This window comes from Phoenix dactylifera, chromosome 2 (assembly GCF_051530095.1).
Source record: "Phoenix dactylifera cultivar Ajwa chromosome 2, Ajwa_hap1_PhDact_Kaust_v1.1, whole genome shotgun sequence".
NCBI lineage: Eukaryota > Viridiplantae > Streptophyta > Magnoliopsida > Arecales > Arecaceae > Phoenix > Phoenix dactylifera.
Genome location: NC_143191.1, coordinates 56,129,543 through 56,145,923, shown reverse-complemented (window position 1 = coordinate 56,145,923; position 16,381 = coordinate 56,129,543). Strand labels below are relative to the sequence as shown.

At 38.2% G+C, this 16,381-nt stretch overlaps 1 protein-coding gene across 2 annotated transcripts; it reads right to left on the bottom strand.

The window, feature by feature from the left end:
* Positions 1-2,795: 2,795 nt before the first annotated feature.
* Positions 2,796-8,316, bottom strand: LOC103722668 (putative boron transporter 2). Of its 2 annotated transcripts, none has more exons than XM_008813304.5 (12): positions 7,163-8,316; positions 6,922-7,004; positions 6,520-6,712; positions 6,277-6,415; positions 5,673-5,838; positions 5,177-5,343; positions 4,745-4,918; positions 4,498-4,593; positions 4,267-4,404; positions 3,860-4,179; positions 3,497-3,764; positions 2,796-3,413 (listed from the first exon to the last, which is right to left on the bottom strand). In XM_008813304.5, exons 1-12 carry the CDS (start codon positions 7,264-7,266, stop codon positions 3,102-3,104), a joined length of 2,160 nt encoding a protein of 719 aa, XP_008811526.2. In that variant the 5' UTR covers positions 7,267-8,316; the 3' UTR covers positions 2,796-3,101. The 2 variants fall into 2 exon arrangements, with proteins under 2 accessions (XP_008811526.2, XP_008811525.2); XM_008813303.6 differs by having other exon boundaries at positions 2,796-3,416; positions 7,163-8,145.
* Between the last annotated feature and the right edge of the window lie 8,065 nt (positions 8,317-16,381).

The window sequence follows — 16,381 nt, the reverse complement described above, 5'->3', positions numbered from 1 at the left end:
TTGTTGTTTCTCTTCATTTTATGAGTTTCTTAATGTTCTCAGTATTAGCTTTCTTTTGGTGCTCTTTTTGAATAAAGTCAACCCAAAGTAGCACGCAGTATGCATTTAATGAAGGCACTCAAGTATTCAACACTAGTATCTCTTGATGAAAAGATTTTTTTTTTTTTCAACTTGAAATACCCAAAACTAGAAAAATTATGACACACCTGAAAGATCATAATTTAACAGAGAGGCAACCAAACAAAGAAGAATGCTAAAGAGTCAGGAACAGTACTCTGCACTCATTGCTGGATTGCCTAGAGTTTTCCCAGTCGAAACTTTAATCTTAAACTGGGAGACTTATTTTCTCCAATGTTAGTGGTTTTTCTCTAAAAAAAAATTGTTTGTTTCCAGAGTTTTTATATATTATTTACAATGGGCATGCACATGTACATGGCTCCTAATAAAGATTTTAAATACTGGATAATTATTATGAACACTGAAAAGTTGGAAAATTAAGCTGCTTTTATAGTGTTGAGATTAGGATTAAAATTAAGATGCTAATGTTCTTTTGAAGGAGTGTTATGCTGAATGTTTTGATGTAATAGAGGGCTATTTTCTCGATCAGATCTCCATATTTTTGTGGATAAAATCAGATTTCCAGTTTCAATGCTACAAACTTGAATAATCACTCTCTCACACATGCATGTGCACGCGCGCGCGCGCGTGCGCGCAGAGAGAGAGAGAGAGAGAGAGAGAGATGGTCAACTCTACTCCAATGATGACCTTGGAGAATCAAGAAAAATGTAAAAAGCTAGAAGAGACCCCTCGGGTTTTCAGAAGGTTCCCACTGCATTCAAGTCAATGACAGGAAAACTACAACTCCTACATTCAGAAGCCTTGGACACCCAGATCACTGATCCATTGGACACACATGAAGTATTCCCCATCAAGAGAGGCTTCTTTCCTTCTCTCATGTCCCAAAGAAACCACAACCACTGCTTTCTCCTACACTGTCCCCTATTTTTTCAATGCACTGTGCTCTCAAAAGCCATAGTTTCTGTTGAAGAAAGCATCACGCACTTATTTTTGTATGGTGCCAGCTCTTCTTCTTTGTCGTCTTCAAACATGGGGATTCTCTTGAGCTCAATGTCTGGTAGGATGACAGAGTGTCTATAAAGCAATGCCTTCTCAACTCTCATCAGTATGTCGTCAAAAAGGAACTTATGATGTATAAGATGGTTGGTGGAATAAATAATAGTGATATGACAGAAGCATAATTCTATCATAGAATGCCTTGTGAAAAGGGTAGATGACATGATCGTAAGCATCTCAAGCAGAGATACTGAGGCATCTGGAATTCTGGCTATGAATACTATTCCAAAATTATCAAACTAAATCCTTCCAGATGCTGTAGCTCTGAAATTGTGAGATGCTTAAGGAGGGCTGCTGGGTATGTTTTGGCCATCTTCCTGAACTGTTCAAGTTCTTGGTGTATTTCTAAGCGAACTTAACCTTATGTTTGATTTCATGCAACTTTTTCAGCAATTCATATTGGGAACATGGATGAGATGGCGAAGACTCACCGGGATGATGGGGATTGGATATCGAAAATAAGATTAGCATCAGTAACTTGTCAAGCCTTTTGTTCTATCAGTATCTGTTCTTTTACCTACCTCGAATTCTCCCTATGTTTCCTTTAAATCAGAAAAAGGAAAGTGATATAATTAATGTAGTAAACAAGGTTTTATCTAGTTCTTTTAGATGATTGCAAGAACACTTATTTCCTTTGATGCAAAGTTAGCCTTTTATATTTTATAACCAGATCTTATCGATCGGCAAAAGTTTGACTTCAGTTATTTGGGAGTGAATGTGCTGCAACTGGATGTGCATGAAAAGAATAACTTGGACCCAGATGAAATAAAACTGACCTGGATCATTTGGAAGCATGAATGTATGTCTATTTTCTTGCTGTTGAACATTTTTTAGATCTTTTTAGGGAATGTAATTTTTTGCACCAACGAAATTAACCTTGTAACCTGTATCTCAGGTCCAATAGGAATCCTTGTAAGTTAAAAATAAAGATAATTTAATGGATTTGTATGTTTAAAACATGAAATTCCTTGCTTCAATGAGTCCTTGTGACCAACATAATCACTTAAAGCACCAAGAGGGGATAATCATCATTCCTTCATAACCCTCATTACAGTACTCATTTCTACTAATACCATTCATCCACAACCTGCATAACTATCCTGGGTGACACCAGATAATTTGAGAACCACAATGACAACCAGAGGCCTTACTTGGATGATGGAACTTAGGTTTGATATTGGAAATCATGCCAATCTATTAGCTTAGTGACAAGAATGTGCTACTTGGTTACTGATGTGAGAATTAAAGTGACAACTGCAAAAGGATTTTGCTCGTAACATTCAAGCTCGTTTGTTCATTGGATAAACTTGATAAATTGAGGGTTTCTAGAAGTGCACTTGGTTTTGATACCGTGATGGTAAAATTTTGAAGCTTGTACATGCAATACCTGCATTTTTATTTTGATACGATAAAATTACATCTTCTAGAAAAATTTACATCATGGAAAAAGGAAGGGAGATTTCACGGATTAATGTTTTTATGCTTGAATTTAAATGGCCATCATAATTCATTCTTAGGCTCTTGTTGTTTCATCATTGTATGACCTACTAGAAATTCAACACCTTACCCAGATGGAATAAGACTTGCTCGTCTATGTTCAATAAAATGTCAACACAACATCTTCATAATTAAAGACAAACACAGAACAGGCGAAGCACGGATGGAGGAAACTTGTCAAGTAATTTTTTTTATATATATAGACAAAGAAAACTATATGCTGAATCGAAAACGATTCTTGTACTATTAGGGCAATTCCAATATTACAAGAAGCTCCCCTACTCGGAGGATAGCAGGAAAAATGGAGGCTAGAGATTTTACACAATGCATTGCAGTCTACAGCAGCCAACATGGTGAAATAGAAAGTGGTAATATTTTATCCAGCAGAGGCACAAGCATAGTTATATGAACATATCAGCAACATTGAAAACAACCAGAGAGAAAGACACTGTAAATCCATTCCCTCTTAACTACTTTGAAATGGAGCCCCGAGCACCCTCTCCCAATTTAGATGGTCTGATTTCACCTGTTCTTGGACTAAATGGCCCTCTTCCACCGAGACGAGGACTATGCTCCTGTCTGAGTTCACTCACACGGGGGCTAGATGCCTTCTCTGATAACCGGGGGCTATGAATGCTCTTGATTTCAGTGGCTGGTGTTCCACTTGAACTTGTCACTTTAGGACTATAGATATGCTTTATTTCACCACGGCTTCTTGTGACTAACTCATCTAAAATCTCCCTGTTCTCTGCCAAGGAGTGTCTTATGCCCGACTCGATCTCCTGCTAGAAGAACAATTACATAACCAGCATAACATAAAATCACATATGGTCATTGTTGAGATAATATGAATAGTTGAACTAACCGTTTCCAAGTTAAATTGTATAGCTGGTAATTCTTCGTATTCCGCTGCATCTAAATCTGTAAGATGAGCTCCTTTGAAGAGCTTGGGAAGAACATACTGTCTCACAGGAACCAAAAGCATGATCATCAATGGAAAAAGGACCCCTGCTATAGGAATCCACGTTATTCCGAAACACAATAGCAAGTAAGCGGTCTGGAAAAGCGTAAAAGCAGCAATTGTCTTGAAAGGTACAGTCTCGACGAAGGTGGCATGGTACTCTTCAAGCACTCTGCAAGAATGAAGTTTGTTGTGATAATGGTGTCCGCTATTGATTAATTAGAGTTGTTAAGTGAGAGCAGAGAATAATATTTAAGTGGAATGTACTTGTATCTTCTGCTCGGTGCAGTGAAGAGCAAGAGAATCCTCTCCCAGAACTGGTTTCCAGGTAAGCTTTCTATGGCCATGAAGGCAAAGTAACCCCAAAGAACAGAGGTTGGAATTTTCTTAAGAAATGGCATCGCTGCAACACACCCTGCTACCATCATAGACTGAAGCAGGTTGCTTAGACGCTGTTCTTTGACTTCAACTGGTAAAAGGTCATCAATTTCTTTTTCAATATCAAACACAGACTCATCAACCGGTGCATCAATATTTCCCATGCTTGAAGCTAATTGGATTGTGGAATCCTTTAATTCCTTCAATCCCTGCATTAGGAAAAAATCACCATATATTTAGAGGAACAATAACACTGAGAGCAGCTAGTAATAAATGCTAAGAAAAATGTATCATACTCGAGCAGACTGCTCTTGATAAATCAGTGGAGTCTGCATTTGCCGATAAGCATCTTGCATATTTTCATAAAGTTGGCTCAAGCTTGAATTTTGCCGCATACTTTGGCGTGCGGTGGCTACTAGCCGATTACGAAGGAGCTGCAAAGATACTGTCAGGACATGGTACCAAACTTACAGCATGAAAATTTTAGTATTTCCATTTAATTGGACAATAGGACTTTGGTAGCTTACCTGATGTTTGAGAGTAGCCAAACTCTTTGTGTGCATTGGAGATTGTGGTATGACACCATTTGATGGGGGGACCCCAATAAGCCCACATAGTAGGGTCTTCCATGCAAAAACAAGGACATAGAATCAGAGGACATGAGTTATCAATAAAGATTAATATCACTTATGGAGCATCACTGTCTTCCCTCTATATGAAACATAGTTTAAGAAACGATCTTGATGTGTTGTACGTGGTTGAGAGGAAACATACCAAAAAGCCCAAGAGAAGTAAATCATAATGAAATGATTGTGGCTTTCTCAAATTGAACTCCTTCTGCTGAGCAAGTTGAGAGGCTACACTGTGATCAAAATAATAAAGCACTGCTATCATTGTAGCAGGTATAAAAGCTCCGAGTATGTACATGAAGGGTACATTCAGCATGTCCTGTTGGTATATGGACGAATCAAGATAGCTTGTTAGTCATGCTTGCACTACTTAAGACTGGAGGTCCAATAAAGAAAAGCCAACTTCTGTACAACTTGGAAGTACAGTTTATCTTTGTTTTAAAGTGAAAAACTTTTATTAATTGAGGGTAGAAGGATAATGATAACATTATTTAGGAAAAATATGTTTGATGATCACGTATCAGTTTGTTAAAACAATACCAAAATGTTCAGAAAAATAAAACATGGGAAGACATGCCTTAATGACTGTCCAGTTTTCATATGCTCCAGGTGACCATGGATTGGGGCTAAAAAGGCGCCTTGGAATCCCTTTAGGAATGCTACCAGAAGGCATATAAGAAATTCCAGTCCACACAAGGACCATTAGTGGTACCCCATAGTCTGCAATCAAACCTCGTAACCAGCCTGCAAAAATTTGATAATTTTAAGCTCAATGTTGAATAACCATTGAAATAAAAATTAATCTGCAGTTGAAAAGGAAAAAGCACTTAATCAATAAAACATCCACATATAATGAGATTTTCTATAGAAAATTCGGAAAAACATCATCTGCAACAAAACCTGTAAAAAAATTGCAGTTTATTTTCTTCGAAAAAAATTATATTTTCACAGATGCAAAATAACAATTATTGCTAGTGAATTAAGATAGATGAATAATGAATTTTTTTCCCCCTGTCTATGCTATCATGAGAAACTGCAAGCTACATAACATTTCAACTTTTAATTTTGTGTACCACTTCCATAGCGCCAGGATCTTGCCTTCCTACTTCTTAGTGCAGTGAGCAGCAGACCAAATGATAGGACAAGAGCAAACATCCCATTGGCGAACCTCCAAGATGGAATAAACTCCAAAGACTTTGGGTCTTCTCTTTCAGGTATGCGGAACTCATCAACAAGCCCCTATATCACAAAACACATCATGAAATCATGCTATATGATTTTTGTGCTGAAAAGTTCATTATGCACACAAAATAATCTATCAGAAATTTCCTAATCGAGGCATGAAAAATATGATTATCCTGACTTTGTCCACTTTTTTTTTCACGTAAAAAAACAATAGAGAATTACTTTATTCAAACTTTTCCCTAGTTTTGACAGAACATAACTTGCTCATTTCATTAATTTAATGAAGCTTCTACCAGTTTTCTCACAAAAAAAAGGTTTACTTTTATTATAGACCTCCTTTTCTCATAACTTGTTAAGTAATATGCATTAAAAGAAATCGGTTGTGCAGAATTATGCACATTAGTATATTCAATGCACCAAGCCACCCTTTCCTTTTCTTTTGTGAAACTACAACCATAGAGGCAAAAAAGAGCCAATCCTTCAAGTGCTCACCTTAATAGCCTGCTGCATAAACAGCATAGCAATAAGAAGACCAAATAGCTCGCCCGCTACGCGAGTGAATCTATTGATAATAGAACATGCGCCTAAAATAGACAGCAAGAACAGCAAGAAGGCAGTCCAAACGCATACCCTGCAAAAGCAAACAACAAGACACACATATGATAGAAAGCCTGATCTACAATTGTCGACAAAACTTGTTATTATTTTGCTTAAACAACGTATCGGATGACCTACCATCCGGTCCATGCTAAAAACAGCTTTCGACCCAAATCATCTCTATCCTTGGCAAAGTTAAACATGAATGTGTACATAAGCACTGTGGGCTCTGCAACTCCAAGAATCAGCAGAGGCTGACCTCCTATTATTGAATGTATGATCCCACAAAGTCCAGTAGATGCCAATGTTTGTACTGCTGTTATAAGTCCATCTGCCAATATACACATTTTTTTTCCATATGATCAGTGATTGTTGATTACTTTATGGTGCATGAAACTTCTTGCAACGAGGAAATAAAATTCAGATATAGCACATAGTAACAATTCTCAAGAATGCCTTTCCAAACAACATCCCAAAGGCAAAAGGAGTAACTCGCAGCAGTAAAAAAGCAAACTAATACCATAATTTAGCTTTTATTACCAGTATTTCTCTCCAATTGCTCTCCAAATGATATGACTGGAATTGCCGATGCAAAGAATATATATGTAGTTGGAGCTAAAATCCTGAACAAATGGAAATCGAACGATGACGATGTTCGCATCATGATATATCAAATCTAATGCCAAAAAATAATTAAGTAAAGAATTGGGTCGAACCTTCTGGCATGGAACCTTGAAAAAAAAAAGGATAATATGTGCTTGTATAATCATCAAAATGTTACCTGATTCCTGCGCAGAAGCCACTAGTCCAATCTTGCTTGTAGAACATCAACCTCCCTTGGAGGTCATTCTTGATTCCACGCAAAGGTACAAATGTTTCCTCCATACTTATGTTGATCAGTGAAAATGAATGGTCTCTATCTCAATTACATCAAAAGAAAGAACGCACAAAGAAGAGGTGCTAAAGGCACTCACAATGAATATTCTGCCCCCAAAAATGAGGCAGATATAGAATGATAGAATCAAGAAACTACGACTACATGATTTGGGAACTGTGTCAACTACAAATATACAAGGGTCCAACACTCTGGTCTGGAAAAGAGCCTTAGGTTCTGCCTGGCTAACGGAGATCCATGAAGAAACTGGTATTAATCCTTTCACAAGGTTAAATAACACATGGAGCAACAAAACAAGGAAAATGCCCAGGTGGAGATGGCTTTTTTCATATCAAGAAACAAACCAAACACTAGATAGAACTCACAGTTAAAGGTAAAATTACATCTTTCAAACCCAAGAACAGTGAGCTCAGCTGCAAGATTCAATATCCACAATAGGAATACTAAGGAAAACTAAAGAGGACCAAGACCATCACATCATCCAAGACAAGAGAAGCCACCCCTTTTGCTTGCATTGGAAATTCTACCATGAAAGGAGTTGAGGGAAGCTGAGAAGGCTTGAGGGGGGAAGGGCCCAAATATATAAGACTTGCAGGGGGTTGAGAAGGGAAATGTACAAATGATGCACAGCAATGAGGTCAAAATGGGGGCAATATTAGAACATCACTGTCAGTGCCTAAAAGCTTCAAATAATATATAGTACTTAAAAAAGAGTACAAATCCAAGGAGAAGGTCTGCATACAAAGAAACCATAACATGGATTTCATGTAGCATAGCTAAGAGTATATGCCTGGCAAATGGAAGAGGAGGTGGATCCCTACTGGGTATGGCTTTTGAAGAGAGAGAGAGAGAGAGAGAGAGAGGAAAAAGTGTGGGCACAAAGGGGATCCCTTTTTTTGGGGGTCATTTCCATTGCACTGCCAGTCCATACCAAGCTGGCTGGTTGGAAAGTGCCAAGGAGCTTCTAATCCATATCTTTATGCTTATTTTAGCTGTAATATGGGCAGTGCTGTGTTTCTGAACTACACACAGGCACTACTATGTATAGAATCTTGCGTATGAAGCGTATAAGACTTTCTGGAAATAACTAGCGAGTATAAAATGACAAAATTGGCCTCAGGAACCCTAAGGGTCCCTTCATTGATTTGAGGGTATTTTGGGACTCAACAAGAGTAGGGTTAAGAGTATGTGTTGTCCTATGAGTTAAAATTTACGCCTTTTGTCCTAGCTATATGACTATAATATAATCACTTGTAAAGAAGCACCAACCCTAATGCAGGGACGCTAGAAGGATTATTGTATTATTAAAGTGTAGATATTTGGTAGTTCAAACCAAGATTGACTACTTAAGTGTGAATTATTTATAGTCCATAACTTTTTGCCTGTACGTAAAAATTAAGACCTTAAATAGTTTTAAAAGATTGCGGTTTGGTGCATGCACCGCAATTAAAAAAGAAAAGAGAACAAGAAGGAAGAAATACTGAAGTGGGAAAGTGTTAAAAAGAAGGTCATGTGGTCATGATTATGACTGCAAATGGGTCGAGTTGACCCGTGACCTAACTTGCTTAGCCCCGACTCGACCCGTTTTGGATGACCCATAAGGCCGGGTCAGATCCCAAAATTGGACTCCTATTTTTCGGATCAGGTTTAGGTTATTGAATTTAGGCCCAACACGACCCGATCCGGCCAATTTGAAATTTAGATAATTATGAGTTTTCAATCCTACGATCCGATCTAACCCGATCTAATCCGACCAACTCGAATCTGTAAAGTTATTTGAGTCTGCGAGTCGCAGCCCACGGGTGTGCAAACAAGTTCTGAAATGGATGGGTCGATCCGAACCGGACCCAAATTTTTGAGGTTGGATCCGGGTTATACATAGATCCGACCGGATGTGCAAACAAGTTCTGAAATGGATGGGTTGATCCGAACTGAACCCGAATTTTTTAGATTGGGTTTAGGCTATACGTGGACCCAACTCGACCCGAATGACCTGTTGGGTCAAAAATTGTAGCGGTGGACCCGACCCGACCCAATCCAATTTTTTATTAGGTTGGCTCTGGATCCAAAATTAAGATCCGAACAAAAAATTGAATTAGGTCGGAATCACTCATGACCCGACTCGAACCGACCTATTTGCACCCCTAATCATGATCAAACCATGCCGTTGAACTACAAAATTTGAAACTAGGTAATAATAAAATGACGTAAACAAACGAGAAATATGATCATGTGTAGTGATTAGTGGAGGCCTCGTAGAGATTGAAGAAAGAACAAAAATAAATGTAAATAAATGATACAGGACCACTTGCATATGTGCTTTGTTGAAAGAACTCAGCATGCAGTTGGAGGATCCTGCCCTGCCATTTCTCTATTTTTATGACTAGTCTATTTTATTATGTAAGCTAATATATCTTACTGGTTCTCTAAAATTAGTAAATTGGGCATATGTTCTCTAAAATTAGTGAGACATTATGTAAGATCTAATTGCCCTCTCCTTGAGGGCTTGTCTTGTATCAAGTATGGCAATAATATCTCCCTTCCAATCAGGAGGAAAAAACCACACAAAAATCTCACTCAATAGATAAACTCTTGCTGCTGATCATATCATATATAAAAGAAACTCTATCCACGGTATCCTCTTTGGATGCTCCATGCTTTCCCCACAAGACAATCATAGACAAAATGTAGTGCCATTCCAAGTGTGCCAAACACTAGATAATTTCTTACTTTAGAGCCTCAATTCATAAACCTAATTGATAATCTACAGAACGGTTGCTTTCATAAAGGTCTGTACTACTCCCAATTGATATATTAAAAAAAGCATCGCATGCGTCAAAATCTAATCTCTATCGCCGTATAAAACATTTGGCTATTGCGGACATTCTACCATGCCCTTGGCCTTTCGATTCTTGTAAATATAATTGGAGGAGCTAATTCTCATCTTCTATTCTATACCCATCTCACCCCTCGAGGGTCGATGACGACTGAATCATACCCTCACTGTTAAAATCACCACTTGTCCCATAAAGCTTTTGGGACAATCGGTGATTCTAACATAGTATCAGAGTAGAAATCCTGAGTTCGAATCCTGTCTCCACACTCTTTAACCTTATTATTAAAAAAATTTCACATATTGGGCTCACCCATTAAAAAAAAGTCCGGCCCACATGTGAGAGAGGAGAGTAAGAAAATATAAAATATATTAATACTTCTACTTTATTCCATCAATTTAAGCTTTTGGGACAAGTGATTTTAACATATAAGTTTTTAGAATAAGTAGTAATTCTAACATAGTATCAGAGCAGAGGTCCTGAGTTCGAACTCTCTGTCTTCACACTCTTTAACCCCATTATTAAAAATTTCACATGTTAGAGCCCACATGTGAGCGAGACTGTAAGAAAATAAATAAATAAATCTACCTCATCCTATCAAATGGTAATTTTCACACTTACCCTCTTGACCAAGTGGAAAGGGTCGATACCATTTGATCGTGCCCACTGCGGTTTCGAGATATGGTTTGTCTGGAATCATTCTTGTTGGAAAGAGTAACACCACATGGCTACCTTTCATAAAGAAGATGAAACCCAAGCGAGCATTTTAACGGTTGGTCTTATAAATGCCCTAAGAAAAGGTCAAATTGTACTCACATTTATTCACAAAATGTCTTCACCGTATGATGTTTTTGAACTATAGGCGAACTATATTGCAATGCTTGGAGCTCTCTAACGTGGTCCGGCTGCTGCTATTCCTCCATGAGTAGGATTCCTCCATCAAAAAAAGGATTCCATTTGGTGTTCTTGTCAGTGTGATGGATATAGGATTGCTCAGACTTTTTCTAGTGAAATCCCATCACCATTCCAAGCCAGACCTCACTGATTGCCTCCCCTTTTAATTGGTGGGCGTTGTCCAAAAAGCTAAAGTCTACTACCCCCAGGCTTGGTGAGATTCCAACTCCGCAGTTGTTCAGAGTGTTCACTTCGTATTTGGGAAACATTGACAATGAAGTTAAACTGATTTTGGAGATGTGTCACATTCTCGGCCATCTGATACAGTTCAAAAGATCAGGACTCTGACAAGCCCAGCCAAATGGCTTAGCCTACACTCGAGTGTCACAACTCTAGCTAAAACCAAGTTTCACAACCCTGGATACTTTGTCTAGAAGGATCAGGGTTGTATCTTTCGCACGGAAAAAGAATTCACCTTCCTTCATGTGAATCTACCTCTAGATCACCCATCGCACAAATCTCAAAGCACTTCGAACCCCATCATTTATTTGTCTGCATATATCTCAGAGCGATCGGCGGATGATTCAACCTTGGATTTGCGCAAAGGAAGGTGAATCCTTCTTTCGTGCGAAGGATACACCCCTAACCCTATCTAGAATAGAGGGGAAAACAACTAAGGTAGGCAAGTTGAAATCTTTATGCAGGTGAGTGTCGCTCTACATGCATGCAACACCATATTCGGGCAACAAGGATAGCTTCTTCGGCGACATGGATGGTAAATCAGTTGCATACATACACAAATTTATATTTGCAAATGAATGATGACCTTGGAGCGAAATTGCGATATGGGCTCCACCAATATTCAAAAAAAAAAAAAAAATCTGAGTCCAAGGCTCTTTTTCTATATAAATGCATGCAATGTTCCCAAACCCTTTTTAGTTCTTTGGTTAACTTAAGCTCTAGTATGTTCTGGAGGAAGGCTGGAAATAGGCACTCTTTTGGCCTCCCTTACCCACGCTTCTAAGATATTAAATGCATTAGGCCAAGAAGAGACCAAAGCATCATTTGTTGGGGTTGGCAACAAAGGCTAGTGCCCTTACAAAGAACTAAACTAACCACTTGCTGATCTTGTAAGCTAGTGAGTTCCAGTTCAGATAGTAGACCCAAGGCCGAAGAAATAATCTTCATCATTACCATACCATATTTACCAGTTAGATGGGTCCTTTGTCGCAAATATATTTGACACAAAGGTCTTTATCAGTTATATACTTGAAGGAGGCAGCTAGTCCTAGTAAATCCTTAGCAAGCCTTTTATTTATACCTAAAACCAAGTTCCATATTCTTCGCCTTTCTCCGAGGAGGAAAACAAGGACGTTGTTGGAACATGCCAAGCTTCTATTTTCCTTATGGTTAGAATTTATCAATCATCTGCCCCATATTTATGATTTCAATCAACATCCGTTCATGCTTCACTTAGTCTAGTCCAACAAATCTTTCTAGTGTCATTTATAAAGCACGATGAAAGGCGAGGTCTCCAAATAGTTGGGACTAGGCTTGACGAGTTATACACTAGGTCTAGATTGGTAACTTGATCTGTTTCTTTGTTTTGAAACGATAATTTACAGCATGCACATTATGAAACTATAGGTGTTGATCGTATAATTCTTTTCCCGAGAAGATCGATTGCATACTTAATTAGAGGGAAAACCTTGTACATAATGATTGATCTACTCGGTATATCAACCTTATGATTCGTAGATTTAGAGCAAATAAAAAAAGAAATTTAAGATATGAAAGATTATTCAAGGTTGAGTGTCATCTTGGAAGATCTATTTTTTAAAAGGGTCATTATTAATTTGACCTAAAGTTGTTCATGCGCCATGAGCTCCAATCCCTTTAAAGTCACCCAAACCTAGCACAAAAGACAAATAGATGTCATCACATATGGGCATCTTTCTCACTGTTCAAAACCCTTGACCCCCCCAATATACTAACCAATCTTATCTCCAGAGCATTCGTAAGCTTTTTTTGCTGATGAGCTCATGTCACCTTAGCCTTTCATCTCATCTTAAAGAAGCTAGCATTTTCTTAAAGAAGAGATGAAGAAGATAACATACTCAATCCAAATGCTGTTAAGATAATTTTATTTTTTTCATTGATGAGCTAATTGTAACCCATGCCAGCCAATAGAACTTTTGAAGTGTGTATATATTGAGCACAAGAAAAATTCTCCAACTAAGCATGAATTGTAGCCTTGCATGATATGGCTGGGAAAATGGATCTAGTCCTTGCTCAAAAGCAATTAGGTTGGAGTCTGCCTCCCCCAAATGAATTTGATTCCTATCTTAAAGGTAGTATGCTATGATTGGTAGGTGCAAAATACCAGTCATAATTCTTCATCAGCACTAGACATGCTTGAAAGGTTGGCCAATCAAGGTCAAGTAGAACATTTGAATAAGCTCTTGGTGCATGCATGATTTTTATATTGAAATTTTCAGACCATGTCACCATATGCAGACCATCAAGGTGTTCACAAACACCTTGAGCCAAAAAAATAAATAAATAAAAGTGTTAGCTAGGATATGACTTCCCTAGAGGAAACCAAGACACAACCATGTGGGATTAAATTCAAAGTATGGATGAATTCTTCATTGGAAAGTATGGAATCCTTAGAACATGGCATTCATTATCTTACATGAATATCTGAATTCTACTACTATGTGTAATGAGGAAGGCTTGGAGTCCAACATGCGAAATCAGATATGGAGCCTCTCACTTTTTTTGGGATGACTAGATGGGCACCATAATCTCCATTCATCTTATTTTTCATCATTTTTATTTATCTTTATAAATTAAATTCAAATAAAATTAGAACCATCTCTTTATCTTTCTCAAGATGCATCCATGTGGAACCCTCTTCTCTACCTTCTACAATTTTATGTATATTTTAATTTGGCCAGATTTACTCTTGGTTTCTGTTGGTCTTTGATAAGAGAAACAAGAAGAGTGCACTAATAAAATTAAGGATGTATTCGCTGAATTACTAAAAAGAAATAAAGGTTTATTTTAAAACAAAACCAGTCAACTGTTGCGGTGGTTGGTTGGTTGGTGACTTTTCGTCATCCTCTTTTCAAGCTTTCCATATTTCTTCCCCCTTGCTTCCAAAATAATAGGTCGCATCCATCCATATATTCCAGCCGTTTCTTTCTAATCTTCTTTAAAGCTATTACTCTTATAAAAAGAAGATTTGGTTGCAAATATCATTCACCTCGATCTGCATCATAAAAAGAAAAAAGAAACATATATTCACCTCGGTCAAAAAGTCAAGGAAGCACCCCTCATGTTTAATTCTTTATAATTTTAGCGAACTTGATCTTATAGCTTGAAGGGAATACTTGCCTCCCAAATTATAGGAAAAAAAATCATTAAACATTATTATTTCGTGAAATTGGAAAGAAGACAAAGCTATAATTACTGGTATTACTGGTTAGCAATCCAAATTAGAAGGGAATAAGAAGTCTAAAAATGAGTCAGATGGAGATAATTGGCTAAAAAGCTTTATCAGCAATGGGAAATCCATTTTTCTCAAAACACAGATTTGTCAGACTTTTTTTAGGAGGATTAGACTTTTGATGAAATCATGAGAACATGCAGTGCCTATAAATACCTCTATTCTTTTCATATCAATCTTTATAACCCTAGTGGAATGATCAGACTCCACTTGATCTTCTTACATGATATTCTTATGCAACACTTTTCTGATTAGCTTGCAGCAATATTTTCCTTGATGGAGCAGCAAGCACATGCATTAGTGATGCCGGACAGCAAGGAAGAGGGAGAAGGAGATAAAGAATGAAGGAGAAGGGGAGGAAGGGAATGAAGGAAACTGGCTTCGATTCACACCTAGCTTAGCTCCTGGTTTCACCCCAGGGATTAAAAAAAAGAGAACCAATTCTTCATTCATAGCATCCCCCATACAAGCGTATGGTCCAACATATATACAAGACCAAAAATACAAACGCCCTCCCCCCCCCCCCCCACAAAGAAACCAATCTCACAAAAGGCCCTCAAAGATAAAAATACATAAGTAAGCCCAAAGGCCATCAAAATGAGACAAAATCACTCTAACCACAACAGGTCTGGGTCAATCCACTGGAGCTCATCTCGCGTGATCCAAGTGGAATCAGACTCTGATCGTCCTCTCCAACGAACCAAGAAGGGTTGGATACCTCCATCACTAGTAAAAACTGTTTGATCGTCTAAAATGGCATCAATTTGCTCTTTTTGTGCTGGTGGGAGGGGCAAAGGGAGCAAAACTAGTATGGGATCAGGAGTAGGGAGATCATCGGGCTTAGGAGAGGGCTCGGCAAAAGGGTCATCAGGGATTGTCGGTGGGCCCTTGTAAGCAACTAAATCTTCAACGTTAAAAGTTGGGCTAATGCCAAAATTAGCTGGGTGATCAATGACATAGGCATTAGTGTCAACCTTGTGCAACACTCGAAATGGCACAACACTATGAGCCTGCAATTTCTTAACGGTTTCAGGTGAAAACCGTTCAGGCCGAATACATATTATAACATAATCCCCAGTGTGAAATTCCTTTTCACGCCTGTGGGAATCAGCTTGCAGTTTATAGTAAGCATTACTCGCATGAATGTACTTGTGGATCTCCTGATGCAACTCATGAATGTGGTATGCAAATACTTGTGCAGATTCAGAAATTCTAATATGAGGTGACATGGGGCAAAAGATTCAGAGATTTTCTAGCCTTGTAACCATGCACTACCTCAAATGGACTCATGCCTATGGATCTGTTGACTGAGTTATTGTATGCAAATTGAGCTATAGAAAGGATTGAATCCCAATTGTGGTTGTGTTTGCCCACAAGACACCTTAAGAGGTTACCTAGACTTTGGTTCACGACTTTTGTTTGGCCATCCGTTTGTAAATGATAAGTAGTAAAAAATTTGAGTTTGGTGCCAATCATGTGCCACAATGTTTTTCAGAAGTAACACATGAAGCAGACATCTCTGTCAGACACGATGGGTTCTGGAAGTCCATACAGTTTGATAATCTCATCAAAAAAGATTTTAGCTACTTTGGAGGCATCAGAAGATTTGGAACAAGGGATAAAGTTGGCCATTTTAGAAAAACAATCCACAACCACAAGAATGAAATCATATTTTCTGAAGGTACAAGGAAGACCAAGCACGAAGTCCAAACGATGTCGTGCCAAGAACGATCTGGCATAGGCAAAGGGGTGTAAAGGTCAGTGTTATGTTTTCTGTGTTTGGCTAATTGGAAAGTTCGACATTGGCCAATGATTTTGGCAATGTCCCTTTTTAGACTTGGCCAGAAGAATTGATGCTCCACCTCT